Genomic DNA, 25,276 nt, shown 5'->3' with positions numbered 1-25,276 from the left:
CGCCGTGCATGGCAACATCGGAAAAAAATGGCGTATTGCCCTAAAAAAATCCCACTTTTGGAATAATTAAAAGAGAAATCTTAGAGAATTGTGGTTTCCATATCTAAAATTTCTTGAAAATTACCAAGAGAGCAAATTTTCTTCTCAAGAAAGGACTTGCACTGTCTTTGGTAGCAGCTGGAAGCAACTTAAAAAATCAGCAAAAACAAGCTAAAAACATATAATACCTTTAGAATGACAGGTTTTCTTTGGAAATCAAAACATAGTTTTTTTTACGCACGAAAATATTTATTAAATATTTTTTAGCTTTGTTTATTCACTTCCATGGTGCGTGGCAATACTGACAAAAATGCAGTATTCCCCTAAAAACTTCCTACTTTTAGAACAGCCAAAGGAGATCAATTGCGGTTTGTAGGAACGAAAAGACCTAATATGTGTGCAATTACGGTTTTCAGGTACGAACAAACGTAAGATGGGTGCAATTATAATTTTAAGGTACGAACAAAACTAAGGTAGGTGCAATTACGGTTTTCAGGTGCGAAAAGACCTAAGATGGGTGCAATAAAGGTTTTCAGGTACGAAGAAACCTGAGATAGGTGCAATTACGGTTTTCAGGTACGAACAAACCTAAGATGGGTGCAATTACAGTTTTCAGGTGCGCACAAACCTGAGATGGGTGCAATTACGGTTTTCAGGTACGAAAACACCCAAGATGGGTGCAATAACAGTTTTAGGTATGAACAAACTTAAAGCGAGTAAAAAAAATGTTTCCATTGCGATGTCCTTGATGCTTTAAAGCTTCAAAGCAACATTCGAAATATTTTTCTAGACAATCCATAAACAATATCTTCTAAAGAAATGCTTCAAGAAATCATTTTCGCACCCTTTTATCTTTTTATATGCCCTCTTACTTTGGCATGGCTAAAACACTCACCTGATTAAACACAAATACAATTGAAAAGGAGAAAAAATATATTTATGCTTCACAATACAATCCAGTAATCCAAATTCGCTTCAAAATTTCCTTTTGCAATAAAGAAAAATGTGCGACTAAAAGTTTTTACATGGGTCCAGTGAGCTAGGTTTTCACACAAAAAGCTGAGCAAGCTGCATTTTCTCTCTGCGATTTCTGTTTCCCGTTACGTTCCATCCGTTTTTTGCTGCAATGTGTCGCAACGGTTTCAATAGCTGCGTCAAGATATTTAGACCAACTAGTTGAAAAGGGCATTGTTAAAAAAATAATGTTTTTTTTACCCCTTTTCCGTGTTTTTTATTTCGTTTCGTAATTTCTAGTTTTGCTGTTCACGTTTTGACAAACAGAACAAACTCATTTAATTTAGATAGTTCTGCCTTTATGCTGTATATGCTGCGTAAAAGGTCTTTTGCGTAGAAAACGCAGCCCTGTGAGCCCATGGTTAGATAAGAATAGCTGAAGGTGCAACAAGAATAAAAAAAAACATGGCAGTTACTTGAATAAAAGCAAAAAATTGAAAACGTTAGAAAATAACACTTAATAATAATTCTCACTAGGATATTACCCTTATAAATTCTACGCTTTAATGGTTTCACTGAGTAACAAATTTAAGAAAAGTAATTAACCGAAAACAATGTTTTTCCTATTTCATTTGCAATATTACCCATACTCTAAATAGATGGCAGATAAAAAGATTTTACCGAAAAATTCCAATTATTATTTTCTTCCATTTTTTTGTAAATTAATCTGTTTGGAATCAAAATTAATCCAAGTAAAACTGGACCAGTTACAAAGAATGTAAATTAAATTACACTAACAAAAAAATTTCATACAAAATTACTGAAAATCTTTCCCAAATATTTGTCCTCCTTCAAAACAAAAGAAAAAATAAAATCTTTAAAACGTTTCCTCATCACTGTGTCCAACAAACATGCACTGATATAAAAAGTTAACATGCGTTACATATTACATATAGCTATAAATCTACATAATAGACCCCTTCCTCTAAGTGGATAAACAGGACTGATAACTATCTGTTAAATCGGTGCCCACATCTCAGTTACACCTTCTTAGTCGCCGGGGCTGGACGCCCAAATCTCAACTCTCGTCCCTTCCACAGAAAAAAGGCTCATCTCATCCAAAAATTCTTCCTTTTTTTTATTTATTTTTTACAACTTTTGATTTTCTGAAAAATACTGATTGGGATAAAATTTAAGCTTTAAATAAATAATTAGATTGCAAAAAACATTTCAATATCATAAAATACTATTTTAAGCACACGATTTTCTGGAAAATACCATTTACAGTAATTTACAAGCACCATATCCTAATATTTTTCTTACATCCAAAAGCTACAAATTATTTAAAATTTTTCAGACTTGATTCTTTATTTACAAGTTTTCAACACAGGACAGAAGAAGAACCTGAATTCAAACTATTGTATATCCCCCACCCCCCAGAGATTAATATCACAAAATGTAAAATTATAAATACAATATAACCAGCTTTTGAAGATAGAAAACAACAAAAAATAATGCAAATAGAAGCACATGATTTGAGGATTTTTCCAGGCCAATAAAAGTTCACAGACCTGGAAAGACACGGGTTGAGGTAACTGTTATCACCATCTACGGAAATGTAAAATGAACGGATTTTAACATTTATACGTTTACTTAATAAAAACAAAGGTTATGCTGCTTTATATTATATCTACCCTAGCAAGTTTTTCGGCTTTAGTTTTCCGTTGAAATTTTTATCTTATAATTTTTCTTTATATGAATTTTTACGGTTTTTAAACCTTTTTTTACTTTTACACTAGCTTGAAATATAAGAAACTACACATATGAATGGTATGACCAGGAGGGAGGGTTCAAGATTTTACCCAGTAATATACTTAGTTTAAAGTCTTAGAAAAGGGCGCTGTCACGACGAAAAGACTTTCAAGGAAAATATGACACAACCAAATTAACTTAAAATACGAGAAAATTAGATTTTCCCAAATTCCCTCTTTAATACTTTCCGCGATATTCCTACTTCTTTTAAATATTTAATAACGGCCTTTCCCCACCCCTTTTCTGTTGACAAAGTATTCAGTATTAGTTAAATCAAGAAGTTGTGTGGCCTAAAGCGCAATTTCTGAAGATTCCACGAAAATATCCATTAATTCCCAACGAAAATATCATAATCCCTTCTCCCTCGCTGTTTTGTTGAAAAGTGTAAATTCCTGACACGAAACAGACGCAATCCGAATATTCACCCTTTTTGCCGGTTGCCCGAACACTCGGCTGCCGAAAAAACTTCAATTCCTGTCAGAGCTTAGCTTAAGATGAAACTGTATCTATTTTTTAATTACAAACATAAAAGGAGATTTGTTGAAAAGTATATACTTAGGAGACGAAACATAGGCCATCCGAATATTCGTCCACCTGAAGAATTTTTTCTTACTAGTGACTCAAATATTCGGTAGCTGAAAAAAAAGAAACTTCAACTCCTGCCAGGACTTCACTTTGGAGTTAACTCTACTTACTTTTAATTACAAACAGAAAGCCAGTTTTGTTCAAAAGTGTTGATTTCTAGAAATAATCCCTGTCTGGAGTAGGCAATTCATGTGGAAAAGACTGAGTGAGCGTCGTTAAATTCTAACATTAAATATTTTTAAGCATATAAAGAATTATTCAGTGGCGGAAATTCTTTGTTTATATAAAATCTATGAAGAATTCACTGTATCTGGTCGACCCTTATCTGAGTCTGATGTCGCCTTCAAAAGGGACTGTAAGTAGACGTAGTGCAATGGTTTTGTTTCAGACAATAGTTCGATTGCATCTTTAATTCGAAACCATTTCCGTTTTCGTCCGATATTTTTTGAGTCGTCCCATTCCTCTAGTTCTTCGTTGACAAGTAATACGTAGACAGCAGTGCGGTGTCGACGCTCTTCGTTCTATTAAAAAAAACTTCCTTATTTCAATTATATACATTTAAATAGAATCAAAATACAATACACTAAATACTCGATGTTCCATTTATACCGAGACATTTAAATTTTAAAATAACTAGGCCATAAATAAGAGCTGTTTTATCTTTTTCAACGGATGTTTAATGGCCCTTGGGAATTTTAATAGCCTGACCTTTAGGGGGTCTCCATGTCACTTTTACTGGGACTGCAACTTAAACAACAAAACTATCGAAAAAAAAATTGTTAGTACAAAAAAAAGAAGATTTTTAATGCTGACTTCCTTACTTCAATTAATCATATTTAAATAAAATCAAAGTGTTATACAATACCTTAAATATAAAGTGTCACATTTATACTGAGACATCTAAATATAAAATTAGGCACTAAATACGAGCTGTTTTCTCTTTTTCTACAGATTCTCATTTCCCCTTAGGGGAACTTCAATGACTTGTATTTTAATGAGCTTCTATGCCACTTTCATCAGGACTGCAACTTCAAAAATGAAAAAAATATCAATCTCTACAAATCTCTTTACATATTATTATTTATGAAAAGGTAAAAGATTTTATCGGGAGGGGTTATTAATCACCCTGTGGAAAATAAAAAATAAAATCTACAGTGACCTAATATCTCACTATATGACCTCGGTAGAGCAATTATTTGACTGAAATCAACATGAAGCTGGAATACCATGTACCAGCGGATAGAAGAAGCTTTCCCACGTCTCGTGAGACTTTGATGACCTTTCAGGAAAAAAATATTTTGAAAAAAAATCGTAAAAAGAAAAGTTGCTGGTTGGGTGAAAATACGGGGCATCTTTTATGTGAGCATGGCAACCTCTCTGCCTTCAGACAATACAAATTTCTCACGATTATGGGAGGTTTTGTCAGTTTTTGTTTTTTTGTTGTTTTTTTTTAGCTAAAGAACTGGTCTTGCGTCTTTCGAAGTTTTTCGTCATAATGCGTACATTTCGACTATACTTGACCGAATTTAAAAGTTATTACAGTTAAAGAATTTTAAAAAGCAGCAAAATAAACCTAGGTTACATAGAACAGCACTAACCATTGCTGAAATGTGAAAAAAAAGTCTGAGATTCTTGAAACTTGAAATTTTTCAAAGCAGCAAAATAAATCTAGGTTAATAGAACAGCACTAACCACTTTTGAAACGTGAAAAGGTCTGAAATTCTTTAAATTTGAAATATTAAAAAGCAGCAAAATAAACCTAGGTTACACAGAACAGCACTAACCACTGTTGAAATGTGAAAGAAGTCTGAAATTCTTCAAATTTTAAAAAGCAGCAAAATAAACCTAGGTTACATAGACCAGCCCTAACCACTGCCGAAAAGTGGAATTTTAAAAAGTAGCAAAATAAACCTAGGTTGCATATACCAGCACTGGCCACAGCTGAAATCTGATTGAACAGGAAATTCTTGTATTAGACTTAAAAAGGTGGCAAAAGGTTTAAAACATAATGATTAATAGAAGCCTCACTACCTCCCCCCCATCAAAGTTGCTCGAAATTCCAAATTTCAAGCCAGTCGCTTAACCTTGCAGCAGAGGGATTCGATCCCTGGACCAAGTATTGCCAAGCATAAGATCAATTCACTGTCCTACCACACGGTTGTGATCCGAGTAACAGATAGATTTTCTAAAACTCAAGTCATTATCCCCTTAAAATTGTTCTTTAACTAGGTTTATACGTGAAAAGTGAAGGTTGTTTTGCCTGAACATTCTTTCTAAAATGATCAAATTAAACCTTGTACGCATGGGGTTGACGGGCCAATGAGTTATAACACCATAGGTTGGACTGACTAAAAAGTCTCACTTTTACTAAGTTTCAGACTTTTGTAATTTTCGACTGGGGTATTTCTCAAATACCCCAATGAGCTGAGCACGAACATGTGACTGAACTGCCCTACTGATCTTCTCTTCAGGGTTTAGAAAATAGTTTTTGACAATTTTCTCTGAAAATGAAAAATGTCAAGTTGAAAATGAAAGGTATAGCGGTCGATGCAGAATTGATGTTTGGGTGGGACTTAAACGAAACTTGTACTCCCCCACTGCAATTTTCCAGACCCCATCAATATAATTAGTTTAACTTTCGACCTTCAGGGAGGGGGTGTAACGTTCCCTAAAATCACCCCCTAGATCTGCGCCTGGTCAGACACGACCTTTATCTCACATTGCATAAAAAAAAGTTTTTTCCACTGAAAGTAAGGAACAACATTAAAACTTAAAACAAACAGAAATTATTAAGTATGTGAAGGGGACTGTTCTTCCTAAACACCAGCTCTTTACGCTGAAGTTCTTAGTATTTTTAAGAAAGCTACTTATTGTTCTAATTAAACGACGCTTGTATTTTAGGAGTCGCTCTTACAGAATTGAAACAAAATTCAAACTTTAGCGTAAAGAGCGAGGTGTTGAGGAGGGGGCAATCCCTTTCATATACCTAATAATTTATATTTGTTTTAAGCTTTAAAGTTGCTATCTTGTTTCAGTTGAAAAAACTTGCTGGTTTTTTATTTAATTTCTGGTCGTTTTCTAAATAATGCCAGGAAATCTGGCGCCACCTCCACGGAGAAATCCCCCTTCCCATGGAAATATCCTCTAGACAATTCAATCCTGGTGAAAATGTACCCCGGACAATTACCCTTAACAACTCCACGCATAAAGTTGAGACGGAAAAGAGAAAGCAAGACACATAAAAAGAATTTTATACAGGAATTCTAGCAAATTCCGCAGTACATTCCACTGACAAGTTTACCCCCCGGAAGCTTCCCTCCCCATGGAAAAAGCCCCAGAAGAAAATCCCCCCACCCGAAAATGTATACATACTTCCCAATAACAAATACTGTGCGTAAACAATGGGCAAATTTTGTAACTTAAAGACCTTCCCTCTGTAGCTGTGGGAGGGGGGGGGGGGGGGTCGTGTTATATTCAAAGGCATAGTTATTGGGTCTTTTAACTACGATGAACAAAATGGCTATCTAAAATTTTCATTGGATGATTTTGGTAAAAATGGGGAGGGGGCCTAGTTACCCTCCAATCTTTTTGGTCACTTTAAAAAGGCATTATATATTTTAATATATGCGTGAATGACCTCTCTAACGATATTCTACGACCACTGGGTCGATACGATCACCCCTGGAAAACCAAAAAAAAAACAAACAAATAAACACGCATCATCCTTGGTGTTTCTTTTGCAAAAAATATATAATTCCCCGTTTTTGCAGATAGGAGCTTGAAACCTCTTCAGTAGGGTTTTCTAATACGTTGCATCTGATGGTGTGATTATCATTAAGATTCTATGACTTTTCCGTAGTGTTTCTCGCTTTTTTTCGAATATTAGGCAAATTTCTCAGGCGCATAGCCTTTAATGGATAAGATCAAACTTAAAGAAACTTGTATATTTGAAATAAGCATAATAAGCCAATTGTTTTGATGTATCTATTGGTATCAAAATTTTGTCTTTTAAAATTTCGGTTACTATTGAGCCAGGTCACTCCTTACTTAAAGTTTGTTACCACGAACTGTTTGATACTATCTTATGACCATCTAAAATACTACTTCAAGCAAACAGTTGCAGGTGATGACTTTTAAACTATCTCCGGGACCCAACATAATTGTTAGTCTGCCAATCAAGCCATATTATGGCTCCCAACCCCCCATTGCACTTCCTGGCTGAAGGGCCAAGAAACGGAGATCAGCACCGCCGGTACGGACTGTAAAGTCTAATGCCGTATCCTTTACCTTTTTTTTATTATGCGGCACCATGACATTATAAAATTCCAAGTCGCTAAAACTTCTCCTGGGTCCAATTAAAGTTCATAAAAAAAAATTGATTATCCAGAATTTAGTTGCTTTTTATATATTAAGCGAGTCAAGATAAATATGACATCCTATATGCAATGATTAGAATACAAAATTCATTTTTAGGATCTTCATTTTCAGATTTTCAAGCAAACAGAATTTAAGGAACTAGGTTACACTGCTTTTCAAGGGGAAAATTTAGGACATATTTGAACTGTTAAAAGGCCAATTTTTTTCCTGGCAAGCTTGAGCACAGGGAATGTTCTTAAGAGTATTTTATGTCGTTGAACCAGTAAAATTTGCAAGGTGTCCTGGCTAAGTGGTTAGCACACTGGTTTGATAATTCTTTATCCAAGGGGCACAGCTTCGATCCCTGGAGTAGCCAGCTATTTGGTTCGGGATGGGGGTCAGTAGCGTGACTCTGTAAGCTCAGCCAGAGTAAACCCAGCTCTAAATGGGTACTGGAGAAATCTGGGGAAGGTAAGCAGGAAAGGTGTGCAAAAGCACAGGATGGCTTGCCCCCAACCCCACTGCACTTCATGGCTGAAGGGCCACGAAACGGAGAACAGCCCCACCGGTTTGGACCTTAAGGGTCTGGTGTCGTCATACTTACTTACTTACTTTACTTTTCGCAAGGTGGCACTATGGGACTGAGGGTGATATCCAACCACGAACTTTTTAATCACAGTCCCTTAGGTCTCTGCATGAGCTTTCTCACGTGACAAATCGAATCCAAGCATATCCAACACTTTACTATTAGTTGAAAATCTGTAAACTACGATACTACTACAAAAAGCTACAACTGTTTTGACAAGAGGTGCTACTATCTGTTATTAGGTGTATCCGTGCAGCAGACGTTTACCGCTGATAGCAGAAAGATTTACACACAAAAAAAGAACCAAACAAATTACCACTAGAGATGGACATCAAAGAGATAATCAAGGACTTCCCGAACATTTTGATTTCTCGGTATTCATTTTATCAAGGTTGGTTTCCTCGTATACTGGGTATTTTCTCTCTACTTCTCTATTACTTGTGTAAAATATAAAGTAATTTGTTAAACAACTATTGTTCTTTCTTCTTTTTTTATAGAAGAAGATGACAAATCATAAAAACAGATTCATTGAAGGCAAGGGACGCAAACACTGAGCATACTGAGGGTGGAGGGAGCAACCCTTCCCCATTAAACAAAAAAGGGTTTGTCATTTTACCACATATATGGTAAACGTTCGCACTTTTATGTTACGTCAGAACAAAAAAAAAATGAATCAGTTCACCAGATTTACAGCCATTAGAAAAATTTACAATGAGATACAGCTAATACCCAGACTTAACAAGAGGTAATTTGAGCCAATCAAAATTTTCACAGAATTTTCTGATTGGCTGAAAGAAATCTAAAAAATGTTGATTGCTACAGATTCATGCTAGCTACATCTCGTGATTGTGAATATCTCACTACGAATGTTGCATAAGCAACAGTGACTGAAGAAGACGCAGCCACATGGGAATGGAGACTCCAGACCACCATTTCCAAAAACAAATAACTTTTAAGGACTTATTCCAAACTGTCGAATAATGTTCAGATTATACACAAACTTTCAGTGTTGAGATATTTACACCTCCTCACATCCTCGGCCCAAAATTAGCCCTTAGAGATAATTCTTTTGACTCGAGGCTGTTCATAAAGTGCATATTTAAATTGTTGGTATAAACATTGTACACAAGAGTTCTAAGGGGTTCCGAATCTCACCTCGATTAGAGATTTAACATATCAAATTCCCATTTCTTTACCTTATATTGACAATATATGCAGTGCATCGGGAGGGAGGGGGGCATCCTCAATATCACGTTCGAAATTGGTTCGTTTAGCATTCAGTTCCCTCCTTTTGTATCATAAAAATATTAGTAGGTATTTCTAATCTGATCTTTGTCTGACATACTTTGTATTAGTTATCTTAACGCGTTAATGCTATCTGTGGCATCAGAACTAAATACAAAAGATATTGCCAAAAAAAAAAGAACTTAAAGAGCTGTGTTACTCCGCAACACAACTGTATAGCATTGCTCCTTTAAAAGGTGTTAAATATCCCGAGTCCATCAGATCCTGAAAGCCTGGACTTCTGCTCTTTCGTTTGATGGCAGTCGTTTTTAATTTCACAGCAGACGGTTTCTTTCTATCACTTTTGTTTTATTCAAAACATTTTTTAGAGGAAAAGTAAATAAAAAAAAAGCCACAGAATTTTAGCAGAAGAATTTTGGGAATACTTGGAAACGCTAAGATATTTTCTCAATATTAATTCTGCAGGAATCGTACCGACAGAAGGTAGCTTACCTATAACTCTAACACGTTTAAATATTTTTCTACAATATTATATAGAAACCGATTGTTGCATAAAGATAACATTTCAGAGAATACCCCTCGGTCAACATAACAATTTCTCGTTTTCTAGATGACTAAGACGGAAACAGATGGCAGTCTCGTACGACACCTGTACAATTTTTAAAAACAATATTACTGAAGTATCAGTTAAACGGTCTCAATTTATGGATTTTTTAGTGTGCGTAATTCTAGGATTTAACGCCATTTCGCACTCATTTATTTAACGTCGAGTTAAGCACTAATACCTTTAGCATTGCTATAGTATTATAAATACGTAACAAGAGCTAAGAGCTCATATGGCGTGAACTCTAGCAAAATTCTAAGAATCAATAGATTGATTTAAAAGGAAAATCAGAGGCTCAATACCGGTCAGGATTTAAAATAAGAGCTGTGAGACACAAATTCCTTCTAAATATCAAAATTCATTAAGATCCAATCACCCATTCGCATGTTAGAATTCTTCATTTTTAAAATTATTTCCTCTCCCTAAAGCCCCCTAGATAGTCGAATCGGGGAAAACGACATTATCAAGTCAATTTGTGCAGGTCCCTGACACGTCTACCAATTTTTATCGTATTAACACGTCCAGAAACACCGAACTCGCCAAAGCACTGGACCCCCCTAACTCCCCCAAAGAAAGCGGATCCAGTCAGGTTACGTCAATCACGTATCTACGAAATTTGCTTGCTCTACCCACCAAGTTTCATCCCGATCTCTCCACTCTACGCGTTTCCCAAGATTTCCGGTCGGGAAGATCTGGTCGGGATTTAAAATAAGAGCTCTGAGACATGAATTCCTACGAAATATCATATTTCATTAAGATCCGGTCACCCGTTCGTAAGTTAAAAATTCCTCAATTTTTCGAATTAATACACCCCCCCAACTCCCCCACAGAGAGCGGATTCAGTGCGGCTATGTCAATCACGTAACTAGGACTTGTGCATATTTTTCTCACCAAGTTTCATCCCGATCTCTCCACTCTAAGCGTTTTCCAAGATTTCCTGTTTCCCCCTCCAACTTCCCCCAATACCAACTGATGCGGTCTGGATTTACAATAAGAGCTCTGAGACACGAGGTCCTTCTAAATATCAAATTTCATTAAGATCCGATCACCCATTCGTAAGTCAAAAATACCTCTTCTTTCAATTTCCTTTCTCTCTCCAGCCCCCAGATTGTCGAATCGGGGAAACAACGGTTATCAAGTCAATTTGTGCAGGTCCCTGACACGTCTACCAATTTTCATCGTCCTAGCACGTCCAGAAGCACTGAACTCACCAAAGCACTGGAAATCCCCCCAAATCCGCCAAAGAGAGCAGATCTGGTCCAGTTATGGCAATAACGTATCTAGAACTTGTGCTTATTCTTCCCATCAAGTTTCATCCCGATCTCTCCGCTCTAAGTGTTTTCCGAGATTTCCGGTTTCTAAGAATTTTGTTTCCTCCATCCACCCCCTAAGACCCCGGATCCGATTCGAATTGAAAATGGAGCATCTGAGACACGAGATCTTTCTATATATCAAGTTTCACTAAGATCCGATCACCCATTCTTAAGATAAAGATACCTCAATTTTCACGTTTTCCAAGATTTCTGGTTTCCTCCTCCAACCTTCCCCCCCCCCACTGTCACTGGATTTTAAATGAGAACTCTGAAGCACAAGAACCTTCTAGATATAAAATTCCATTAAGATCTGATCACCCGTTCGTAAGTTAGAAATACCTCATTTTTCTATTTTTTCCGAATTACCCCCCCCCCCCCAACTCCGCCAAAGAGAGCCAATCCAGTCTGGTTATTTCAATCACGTATCTAGGACTTTTGCTTATACTTGCCACCAAGTATTATCACGACCTCTCAACTCTATGTGTTTCCCAAGATTTCCGGTTTCTTCCTCCAACCCCCCTAATGTCACCGGATCCGCTCAGGATTTAAAATAAGAGCTCTGAGACACGAGGTCCTTCCAAAAATCAAATTTCATTAGGATCTGTTCGTAAGTTAAAAACACCTCATTTTTTCTAAAGGAGCAACACAGAGATCTCTTTAAGGACTCGTTTGAATAAGAAGTTGCAATATCTAGTAACTTTTTTATTTAACTAAAGATAATATTGTAATATAATGTAATTTTCAAGAAAGAATGCATCTTTATATACAAGATGATAATATATCACACGCACCTTTTACAAGGGATATACCATAATGAATTGATTCTATTACCTGATTTCCGGAAAAGTCATCAATTACACTTTTTTAAATGGCGTGTCAAATACACTTTTAAACAAATTTTTGATCATTTTTAAAGTTTTTTGCCCCCTTCCAAAAAAGAATATATATATATATATATATATATATATATATATATATATATATATATATATATATATATATATATATATATATATATATATATATATATATATATATATATATATATATATATATATATATATATATATATATATATATATATATATATATATATATATATATATATATATATATATATATATATATATATATATATATATATATATATATATATGCATATTACTGTAAATACAAAAATTTTGTAGCCACTGACAATGAAGAGGAAAAGAGAAAAACTAAATCCATATTGCGGAATTTAATTAAACACGGTCAATTATAGATACCTCAAAAATACCGAGACATCTTCCAAGCTGACCTCGTACCCCAGCTTCTTCCCAAACTTCCCTAGCCGCTGCACCTTTGGGATCTTCATTAGGTTCAACTCCACCTCCGGGAACAATCCATCTATCGGGTTCCTTTGATGAGGACACAAGAAGCACCTAATAAAATAAATAAAATACATTTCATACAAAGAGACTCAATTTACTATCATTATGATTTACTTATAACATTGAAGAAAATCAAAAAAAACTTTTACAGAAAAATTTGACAAAACGGACAAAATAAAAAATGGACATCTGCAGCCTTAAATACACACTTTCTTCAAAATCAGAACCTTCACCATCAAATAAAATTCAGCACACTAAAGGCCTGGACTATGTATTTATGAATGTTTTTCAAGTGGATGGGGGGAACTTCAGAAAAACACCAAAAATAGCTGAAATACACAAAAATGTACAACCAATCATACAAAACCCATAAAAATCTAGAGATTTCGGAGAGAGACAGAGATACAGATGTAGGTAAGGAAAGGATTATGATTCTGGGTAGTTTTTGATGCCTTTTAAAGGTTTTTTATTGTAAAAACAAGGTATTTTGGAAACAAGTTTTTTTTAAACATGGTATTTTTTAAATGTTAGCTGGAATTAATAAAATCCTACCATGTTCTATCAAAATATTGCCTAGTATCATCAAAATAGTGCCATTTGTTACCCGAAATAAAGATTTTAATTTGGGTTAGTTTTTAATAACAAATTTTCTTGTCTTGTCTTTCTTGTGTACTCTACCTTGATTTTTATTTTTTGTCATCCCAGAATCAAAGCAATTAATCAACACGTGTCATTTTATGTTTATCAGGCAGAGATGTAGGTCAGGAAAGAGTTTTGATGCCTTTTAAGGATAGTTTTTGATGCCTGTTTAGGATAGTTTTTGATGCCTTTTAAGGATAGTTTTTGATGCCTGTTTAGGATAGTTTTTGATGCCTTTATAAGTTTTTTATTGTAAAAACTAACCTGAACTAAAATCCTGGGTGCACCCTAGCCCCAACAATTATGTTTCCGAGGCAAAAATTGTCAGTTAACATTGTTATAGGATATCTCCAGGATAAAAAACCAAATTATTGTTAGAGAAAAATTGTTGGGGAATTTCATGCGTAATATTCAAAAAACAGATGACACAGCAAAGTAGTACGACTGATCCTCCGGTGGCATAGTCGGTTTGACCTAAGCTTGTTAATACAGGATCGAACCCGTATGCAGCAACCCACTGCAGGGCCAACGCAGAGACCATATTACTCAACAAGCGGTGTTAATACGAATACTTACTCTCTAGTAGGACGACATTTTATAACATTCACAGAGTTAGGACTAATAATATTTCTTAGATTTAGCATACTCTTTGCATAAGTATTTTTTTTTTCTCGGCCTGGAATCCTTTTGATCCCACAAACAATCCCTGAACTTCTCAAGTTTATTTGGAAGCTCGTAGTTTTTAAATTTCTCGCCCACCATTGCGTTACTGCGAATGGTTATCAGATAATTTTTGTTAGCTAGCAATTCTGTTTCCGTCTTAACAAAAAACTGTTAGCTTGCAAATGGGAGGTGGAAAAAAACCTTAAGGGGATTCGATACCTTAAATGATCACCCTATCTTGTTCATTTTCAGGTTATGTGGCTAAACTATTTAGAATTAATTGGGCGGTTTTGCTATAATTTGTAGAGCTTTGATAAGAGATCGGAATAAACATCAGAAAACTAAAAGCCGACGCGTAATTTTTCGGAATTTTTTTTCTTTTATATTTACAACATTGACAAATAAAAGTAAGTTTACAGTGAAATTAAATCTTGGGTTGCTGAGTTTTCAGCACTTTATATCATTATTTATCCGATTTTTTATTTAAATTTGATCAGTTCTCTCCATTTTATTTTCTCGATTAAACAGAATAGAATTTTCTTTTTAAAGTTCAGGAATGAACAGTCCCTAAAAATATTCTGCATACCTACTAGGAAAACACTAAAAATCAGCTCAAAAGACATTTCATTTGAGCAATTTGGCAGGTTTGAGAGTTCCCAGCAGCGCTATCGACTTTGATTGAAAACCTTGCCAACACAGCAGACTTAATTTTATTGTCTTTTAATCAAATTTCATGATCAAGTTACAGATCCTCTTCTTAATGAGGACTTACTGATTTTCTTGACACCATAGTCCCCTTGGAGTACCTGTTGAGAAGGTCAAACTGAAGCTCGCTAAATGATTTTGAGGTATTAAATTCCCTTACATCAGAACAACTAGCAAAATCCTATTGTGAAGGGGCTAAAAGCAGTTCAATAAATATAAACCAAAACTTACCTCAGATTCGTCACCACTCACACAGATACATGTAGCCCTTTTACGGTATCCCTCTTCTTCAAAATCCTACTGTGAAGGGGCTGAAAGCAGTTCAGTAAATATAAACCAAAACTTGCTTCAGATTCATTACGATCCACGCAGATTCATGCACCCCTTTTGCGGTATCCCTCTTCGTCATAAATTATTCCCTTACATAAAAACAACTTGCAAAATCCTATTGTGAAGGGCTGAAAGTAGTTCAGTAAATATAAACCAAAACTTACTTCAGATTCGTCACCATTCACACATATACATGCAGCCCTTTTGCGGTATCCCTCTTCGTCGTAAATTCTTGTTGAGTTTGGTTTGTCTTTGACCATCTTGAATGAAGCTCTAAGAAAGACCACTACTCCTACCGAACTGATTTCTGAGTCAATAATTGATCATAACCTTAAAAATTAGAATCGATTAACCAAATTCACTTATAAATCTGAATATTAACAATGCTATATATTAGTATGCCATAAATAATAAGTATGTTATGACCCAGTTTTCATGAACTGCCAACAATTTAATTAATTAAGACGACTTAATGACATTGGTATAAGTCTAAGATTTCCAAAGCCAGTTTCCGGTTTGTGGGAGGGGGTGAGGGATTCTATAACAGGGACATATGCAGGAATTTATTGTGATACCAATGTGGCAGCGAAAAGCCCAAAGAACAGATGAAATATACAAAAAGTATGAGATACTTTAGAACAATCCACGGGGGGCAAAACTTGAAGAGACCCTCTATGTGTACGTTTCTGATTGTAGTTCCCTTCATAATCATATTTTATACTAAATATGCATACTGGGTCATCGAGATGGGGGCAAGGAGAAATACAGGGCCCACGTCGTTACTTGGTAGAAGTTGTTATTTTACTTGTTTTTTTTATGACTGTGGTATTTTTCGCTTAAACGAGGATCTAAGGGAACACCACATTCAAATCAAGATTGCAAATTGTATTCCTGAATAAGAAAGAGTATAAAATTCCACTCTAAAAGCAACTTTAAAAAAGTACACAAATATTAGAAATAAAATCAGAATAATTGACAAGGAAGTGGTACATTTCAGGCATGAAGGCCAGGGGAGGTTTTGGATCTCCCATCTCGTCCAAAATCTCTGGATTTTTCGGCTTTTAACTATTATACTTCATTTTCTTCATTAAATTTGCCTACTATAGGTTTCCGTCGATGTTGTGTCCTCATAAAACGACACTCCTCCCAATCCTAAAAAAGCTCCCTGAGTTCATATCTGATCACGCCTTTACACATGGGACCGCTGACAACTCCCTAAATCGTAAAATCTACGATTTTCCCTGATTTACTGTAATTTTCATATAATTAGTCTGTTTTCTTTTCCGTCAGTTTTATCTACACTCTTTCTAAGTGTACACCCTCTAAAACAAATTCCAACATACGTGCCTAATACACCAAACAATTAAAACATCTTTAATACAAATAGCAACATCAGTATAGACCAAATTTGACACGAAATGGTTTTTAAAATGCGAATACTATAGAAAAAGGGCAAAAAACAATTAATCTTCACGAGTCAAGATTCTGACATTTCTTGTGTTCATCAGTAGTAATCTTATTTTTTTTTTTTTTTTTTTTTTGTATCTTGAAATTAAGCACAATCAAGAACTATAAAGCAAGGCCGTATCCAGGGAGAGGGGTTAATGGGTTTGAACTTCCCTCTCCATGAAAAAAAAAACAATTTCGTCCGACCCGTAAAAAAGCAGCAAAAATGCATATAAACGAGATTTTGAGTAAAAACACCCCCGAAGGTATCCCCCCCCCGAACCTAAATCTTGAATACACCCTTGCTTTAAAGCAGTGGTTCTCAACCTTTTTTTCCCCATGGACCCCTTTTCCCCTCTTTTTATCTTGGTGGACCCCTTCATAGCTATTGGACATAAGAACAATTTTTTATTCTTCACTAATATAAATTTTAAGGTTTTAATTATCAAACAAATAGCATACGATTAAGCTTTATTTTTAAATGAAAACTAATTTAATACAAATAAAATATTCTAGTATAATAATAATAATTATTATTATTATTATTACTATTATTGTGATAATAACCACAATATTACAAGTTTCTTCGATTGGCAAGCAACTAAAGCTAATGGAGAGTAGAGCTCCTCAGGAAATTTAATTCACTTCAACATTATTTATGTAAACTGGATAAAAAAAAGCAGTTGAAATTAAGTGTGTGATTAAAAAAAAAAAAGGCATGTTTTTTCAATGAGATCCCTGTGATTGATTCGTCTCGACAAGTTACTTTACATTTGGTTCTATCGATGTTAATGATAGTTGAAGATCCCCCCTTTTCACAATGTCAAGTCTATTGCGAGATTTTGATAAAATTTGAGAAACACAACTAAATCCCGCTTCAACAAGATAAGATGTAGGAAAAGCAATAACGTAGAACTGCGCTTTATCCAAGAGCAAAGGGTACTTTGTAGCAACATCATTTGTTTTCCATATATTGTACTTTCCATCTTTGAATTTTGCATGCACTATTTCATCACTTTATAATTCGATGAGGGGCTCTTGCAAAGATAATTCTATTTCGGCAACATTAAATTCGAAAGGAATTGAAACCCAAATCAGTATATCCATTCCGAGTAGGTCACTAAACAGATTCAAAATAATGTAAATTACAGTAGAAACTGAATTCTTAGAAATAAAGAGCGTTCTGAGTTAGTTTTCTTCATGGACCCCCACAATATCATTGTGGACCCCCAATTTGTTGTGTTTTGCCTGTGGACCCCCGGAAATACTACATGGACCCCGGTTGAGAACCACTGCTTTAAAGCATTTACGAATTAAGTCACACTTCTTTCTCGTGTAAAAAGGTTCCCACGCATCCAGGGGCCTCGGACCTCTCCTAAAGTGTTTAATACATGGCTTCTTCTGTGTCCTACATTTTTTTAAAATTTATTCCCACTCTCAAAACGGGTCCCTGCAGGCCTAGCTTTTAAGCGCGGCCTGCTTTTAAGAGCGTACATGTACGAATGATGCTATTTCAAAGAAAAGTTACGTATTCTAGGCAAATCATTTAGAATTTCCAAAACAAGGACACATGACTCTCTGCTTAGCTAAGCCATCAAGTAGTATATTAAATGAATTAATAAGTAATTCCATAAGTTTTTACTGAAGACATTTCAAGTCTCATATATCCCGAAATAAATGTTAGTCTAAAAAATACTGAGATTGAGCGTTAACCTAGATTGAAATTTTAATTTGGAAGCTGGTGTAGAATCCACCGTATTGAATAAACACGGCCGTTTTTGACTGAAAAACGCTAGGTCCATCCAGCCTTCTAAATAATGAAGCAAATTTAACACCAATAAGAAATCCTTTTGTTTCTGCGCAGAGTAAAAAAAATAGATTCCTCGCATTTTCATTGGTTGATTAACTTCCTTTTATGCCCGTAAAACAACAAATGGAGAAGCGGCATAAGATCAAAGTGGATAGAAGCACGTAGAGGAAATTTATTAGCAGCTGTGATGACAACTTTTGCTGATAGTCTAAATCTTCTCTAAACAAACATCGTTCAACTCTACAGCTGGCCTTAAAAACATCAACGAGCATTGAAGAGAAACAATTTAATTGAGTGGAAAAGAAAAAAGGTCACTTGTATTATTCATAACACACTCAATAAGTGAAGTTAGGTTCTTTCGTGAAACAAACTACGATGCAGGTACATTTTATGAGAAAATCCGGTTTCATAGCCACACAGACAAAACTCAAAAGGTTGGGTTAGAATTCTAAGTTATAATTTTACAATTTTCCTAATAAAGTATTATATTTTCATCATATTTTGTTTTATTTCATTAGCTTTATCAAAACTTTGGGCTATATATATTTGCACACTAGGGGGGGGGGGGTACGTTATATAAAATATATAATTTAACCTAACCACCTCTATATATAAAATATTTAATTAAAATGTACCTACATCGTAGTTTGTTTCATGAAAGAACCCAACTTCACTTATTGAGTGTGTTCTGAATAATACACAAGTACCGAAAAAAGCCAGGACAAAAGCAACCAAGGTTGTATCCAGGGAGGGTTGCCGGATTTGACCCCCCCCCCCCAAAAAAAAAAAAAAATCATGTCCTACTAGCAAAACAAAAATGCACACAAATAATTTGATGCTTTTTAATGTTTTCTTTTTGCAAAACTCCTCGAAAAAAAAGAAGATATACCCTGGCAAGCAAGCTCCATCATTTCAATTATTTTGGTGCCAAGGCAAAAAAAAAAACTATCCCAGTTGGATATATTTTTACAATGCTAAAATATAAGCACGAAATTTCGAAGGACATTAGCCCCTCCCTAACTGTGACTCTAAAGCTTAGAGCTAGTAATTCTAAACAGTTTTATTCTATATAATAAATACAAGTTTAAAATTAATACATATTTGATTAAGCCATGGTTCTAATTAAAATCCTCACCGTGGGGCAGGCAAGAATCAACCAGGTATAACTGAACTCGGAAAACACAGCGTGGAAAAACTCAACCGAAACAAACTTAGACCATATTCATGGAGGCAGCTGTTTTTGACGAATCGTTGGAAGATTCACCGGAGGGATTATGGGATATGAGAAAGGGATATCTTGCCGTCTTCATAGTCGTCGTTACTATCGTAAATGTCAGTAATATTCTTACCAGCGATATTATTCATTTTAATCATCATCATCCGATTCGCTTCAAAAACAATCCTAAAAAGTTTTACTTGCCAATACTGTCTCTCCAGTGCTGGTAAAAGTAAAAAAATAGTCAAGCTTTAGTATAAGGAACAGTTAATGAAAGGGCAGTACTTCCTTGTATTTAGGAGTGCACTAAATATACTTTTAAAAAGAAAACAATATTGAATGAAAAACAAGTGCTTTCATACGAAGTGCTTTCATAAAGAGCAACATCAAAATTTACAACATACATTATCCTACATACAAGTACAATATAGGTGCCACCTTCTTCTCAATGGTATTAAATCTATATATATATATATATTATATATATATATATATATATATATATATATATATATATATATATATATATATGTACTAGCTGTTGGGGTAGCGCTTCGCGCCCCCCCAAGCCCCCCGCGCGCGCAAGTCGTTACGCGCCATATTAGTTACGCGCCATTGTAGTTGTGTCCCTGTGTCCCACCTGTGAATAGAGATATATATATATATATATATATATATATATATATATATATATATATATATATATATATATATATATATATATATATATATATATATATATATATATATATATATATATATATATATATATATATATATATATATATATATATATATATGTATATATGTTTTAACTACGTAAAACATGCGAATATACAACATTCTTCGCTGTCCCATTGTCTGTGCATATAAATAGATTGTCAGGTTTACTGACTCTTGAACATGCAACATATAATTGTCCATGGGAAAAACAATCCGTATTCAGATCTATACCTCATTATTCTAATGATGTGTCCCTGTGTCCCGGTCGTAATTTATATTCCCTGTGTCCCGGTCGTCATTTGTGTCCCGGTGTCCCAGTTTGTAATTTCTCTTTGAGTGTCCCGGTCGTCATTTATATTCCCTGTGTCCCGGTGTCCCGGTCGTCATTTGTGTCCCGGTCTGTAATTTCTATTCGAACAATCCCTGTGTCCCGGTCGTCATTTATATATCCCGCCTGTGCCCCCGGCGTCCCCGTTGTAGTTGTGTCCCCGTGTCCCAGTCGTCATTTATATTCCCTGTGTTCCGGTCGTGATTTGTGTCCGGGTGTCCCAGTCTGTAATTACTCTTTGAGGTTCCCGGTCGTCATTTATATTCCCTGTGTCCCGGTCGTCATTTGTGTCCCGGTATGTAATTTCATCAGTTGACAAACATGACGTCAGTCGACAAACAACTTCATGACGCATACAGCTCAATCCTTATAATGACGTCAGTCGACAAACATGACGCCAGTCGACACACAAACATGACGTCACTCGACACACACACACACACACACACAGACAACTTATTTTTATATATATAGAAGATATATATATATTATATACATATATATATATATATAAATAAGTTGTATGTTTGTGTGTTTGTCCGCATATGACGTCATTCACAGAGAAATTTTAGTATAAATCCTACAATGGCAGAAGAAACAGCCGAAGAAGCTGCTCAAAGAGTTAATACCAAAAGGCTTGCGGCTAATAGAGAAAGTAAGAAAAGAAAGCGTGCCGAGGAATCACAAGAACAATGTGAAAACAGGCTTGCGTCTCAAAGAGAAAATGACGACCGGGACACATATAAATGACGACCAGGACACTCAAAGAGAAACTACAGACCGGGACACAAATGACGACCGGGACACCGGGAATATAAATGACGATCGGGACACAGGGACACAACTACAACGGGGCCGCCGGGGGGCACAGGGGGATATATAAATGACGATGGGGCATAGGGAATATTCGATTAGAAATCATCATCAACAAAGCTCAAGGGCAATCATTAGAAAAATGCGGTATAGATCTGAATACGGATTGTTTTTCCCATGTTGTATGTTCAAGAGTCAGTAAACCTGACAATCTATTTATATGCACAGACAATGGGACAGCGAAGAATGTTGTATATTCGCAAGTTTTACGCAGTTAAAAACATATATATATATAAACATATATATATATATATATATATATATATATATATATATATATATATATATATATATATATATATATATATATATATATTCACAGGTGGGATACGACTTACGCGCGGTATTTTTTAACAATTTTTAAATTGTTAAAAAATACAAAATTCGACATTTTTGCAGATAGGAGTTTGAAACCTCTACAGCAAAATTCTCAGATACACTTAATCTGATGGTGTGATTTTCATTGAGATTCTATAGCTTTTAGGGGGTGTTTCTCCATTTTTTTTTTCGAAAATAGGGCAAATCTTCTCAGGCTCGAAACTTTTGATGGGTAAGACTAAACTTGATAACACTTACATATTTGAAGTCAGCGTAAAAACCAAATTCTTTTGAGATATCTATTGGTACCGAAATTCTGTCTTTTGGAGTTTTAGTTACTATTGGGCCGGGTCACTCCTTACTTACAGTTCGTCACCACGAACTGTTTGATGCTTTCAAAAAACAGGAGTCAAGCTTTAAAAGAAAGAGCAGGGACCAAAAAAGCGCCGATGCCTCTTATGTAGAGGATGTGTTTATTCCGTTCAAGCGAACTTTGCTCTTTACTTCCAGTTGAAAAATCTGTTTTTTTTTTTTTTTTTTTAACCTTACATCTGTGGATTATGGTTGAAATATTAACTGTATAGGTCAAATGTAAATCTTTGGCTGCGTGAATATGAAATGAACGTAGAACAGTACACAGGGGGGGGGGGCAAAAACCCAATTCTAATATCCTTATAGTTAAAACATAAGAATATAAAGTTCATTGCATGATGGCATATGGACTTCAAAGCACATATTTTTCAAGCCTCGGATAACCAAAGTATCGTTCAAGAAATGTCATGTCTGGTCCTCGACTTTCTCACCAAAAGTTTTGTAGTAATTCATGGAAGTCTTGATAAATTATACGTTTTTTTAAGATGGGAACTCCTTTCGAAAAAGTTCAAATATGCCACCTGATCGTCAAAAATAAGAGAAGTGCCGGCCAACGGGTTTACTGCAGAGGTTAATCGATGGGTTATTCTTGTTGCCTCGATTCACGGGGGAATGATCTGGAGAACTCTCCTCATCACGTATACCGTATACATCCTTTTTTAGAAGATATTGCAAAATGATTGATTTCATAAAGCATAATATATCATTTTTTCCCCACTAGATTCAGAAGTTACTTTTCGGTAAAGCTGGATCCAGAATCCCCTTCATTTTATTTAATTGCCATTATACAGCTCATTAGAAAATAAATATAAGGATAAGTCAATCCTTCCACTATCAATCATTACTAAGCGTCCTTAATGAAATGACTTTAAAAGCTGTCTCTTTCTTTGTAGACTTCCATCTACTGTATGATTTGTGCTGTAACAAGTCTTTCAAATTTGAACTTAACTATTGACTATTTCTTAATTTGTTTTTAAGAGTCAAGTGTTAAGTACCTGGGTAAAGAATTTATTACAGTAGCATTGAGGGTGTAAGTCATACAAAGTACTGTATTTACTCCAGTCTCATTATACGATTTTGTCAGATTACAGTTGCAAACTGCAACGATTTTATCAGTTCTGGCATAATTCAGATTTGGCGTAATCCATAGCCCCCCTTCTAATATTTTCTTAAGAAATACCTCTAGTCATGAATCCAAAATTTACTAGCCTAATCAAATAAAATTGAGCACAACAGCACTTCAATTCATGATTAATACAATCCAAAATACATCGCACAAATATGATACTGATCGACGACTAATTAGAAAATAATAAATAAGAATCAGAATAGCAATAATAAAAAGCACTTGATATGACGTACGTTCCAAAGATCTTCTTAATATGGCACGCGAAGATGATTAAATTTAATTTTCTAATAGCTACAATCTCTGCATACCAAGTTGAATGATGAGCTAAACAACTTTCTTTTTAATATAGTGTCTTCATAATTAAATTGAATTAAATTTTTAATTAAATTGTGTTCATAAGAGAACTAATTGCAGATAAAAGGGGAACAATCCTCCCTTTCCCCAAAAAACTGTTTTTATTTCATATATGCATAAAAAGAGACATACAGAGAGGATAAGGAGGAAATTGGGTCGTATAAAATTTAATTCATATTTTGTTAGAAGTGTTAAAAGCATTACACTTAGTAACAGAAGTCCAGAGAAGTCGTATAGTTGGACCAGTGTAAATAAAGAGATTTGTATGACTATTGCACTGCCAGAATGTAAGTTTGCCCAGTATTTAACACTTGACAATTAGAAACAAATTTGGAAGCATTAAACAGTTAAGTTCAAATTAGCCAACTTGTCACAGTACAGGTCATGTGATAGCTGGGTGCCAACAAAGAAAAGGACCACTTTTCAAGTGCCTCCATTTGGTGCACTGAGTAAGAGTAATAGTGAAAAGTTTAACTCATTTTCAGATTTAATTTTTACGAAGCTGTTATGGCACTTGACTGAAGTGCAGGAGTATCTGAATCCAGTTTACCCTCCCCCCCCCCGAACCAGCATTTGAATCCAGTCGGGAAGCAAAGACTATACAATGCTCACTAAACAAAGCTGAATATCAATCTTCCTCTAATATCCACTCACGAAAGACATACTGTATAAAGACACGGGCGTAGGGAAGGGGAAGGGGGCAGCTACTCACCCCCTAGAACTTCAAATTTACACTAGATATTAACGAGAACTTTTCGTACGTTGGACGCTTACTGCTTGACGGTTGAAAAAGCCAAAAATAAATAGAAATTTCCAAATATTGTTTCCGATATCGGTACATACATTTCGGTATTGAATATTGATCTTTGGTCAGATACATAAATATGTCAATTTTGACATTTAACATCGCCCAACATTAACCCTTAACTGACACGGAGAAAAAAAGCTTACACTAACTACAAAGTTGGGACTGTGTGATCCCTTTTTTTTGAAATTTGAGAAAAATGCTGTTGCAAATTTATCCCAATTTTGCTAACAAAATATTCAGATATATCAGTTCGAAATACAAAAACACCAAAATCATTCCACGACATCCTCAGATGAAAATCATGTATGGTTCTTGATCAGATTATGCAGTGCTCGTGGGATCCTTTGGAGGGTTGCTCTGTTCCTTATATGCCAGTCGATGAGGGATCGTCCTAGCTCTATAAGTATTTTTCTTCGGGTCAAGTCTTTTCTTGGGGTGTTGAATAGCTCAGAATGATATTGACATTGACTGCACCTATGTCCACGATCGCATGCCACACCTTCTTGAACCATCTTCTCATGCGGGGCCTAGTTGTGTAAGTGAACTGATTCTGGTCTAGAGAGTCCACTAATTTTTTGTTTCGTTGTACGTCATGACGACCTCTGGTTTACTACTCTCATGTTCAACTGAGGCTGAAAACGGGATCGAAGAAGCAAGAATAACTACATTTTTGGGAGGAAATACGACAGCAGATTCAG

At 35.2% G+C, this 25,276-nt stretch overlaps 1 protein-coding gene across 2 annotated transcripts in view; it reads right to left on the bottom strand.

Annotated features, from left to right (window-relative positions):
• Positions 1–954: 954 nt before the first annotated feature.
• The window catches only part of LOC136026638 (diphosphoinositol polyphosphate phosphohydrolase 2-like), a 37,026-nt gene continuing 12,704 nt past the window's right edge, over positions 955–25,276 (bottom strand). For both annotated transcript variants that reach the window (XM_065703369.1, XM_065703368.1), the window contains exons 2-4: positions 15,366–15,531; positions 12,760–12,915; positions 955–3,911 (exon numbers count right to left, since the gene is read on the bottom strand). In XM_065703369.1, coding sequence (XP_065559441.1) covers positions 3,681–3,911; positions 12,760–12,915; positions 15,366–15,461 — 483 coding nt within the window. In that variant the 5' untranslated portion in view covers positions 15,462–15,531 and the 3' untranslated portion in view covers positions 955–3,680. The remainder of the gene's footprint in view (positions 3,912–12,759; positions 12,916–15,365; positions 15,532–25,276) is intronic.

This window comes from Artemia franciscana, chromosome 4 (assembly GCF_032884065.1).
Source record: "Artemia franciscana chromosome 4, ASM3288406v1, whole genome shotgun sequence".
NCBI classification, from domain to species: Eukaryota; Metazoa; Arthropoda; class Branchiopoda; order Anostraca; family Artemiidae; genus Artemia; species Artemia franciscana.
This window is presented reverse-complemented; position numbering and strand designations above follow the sequence as displayed.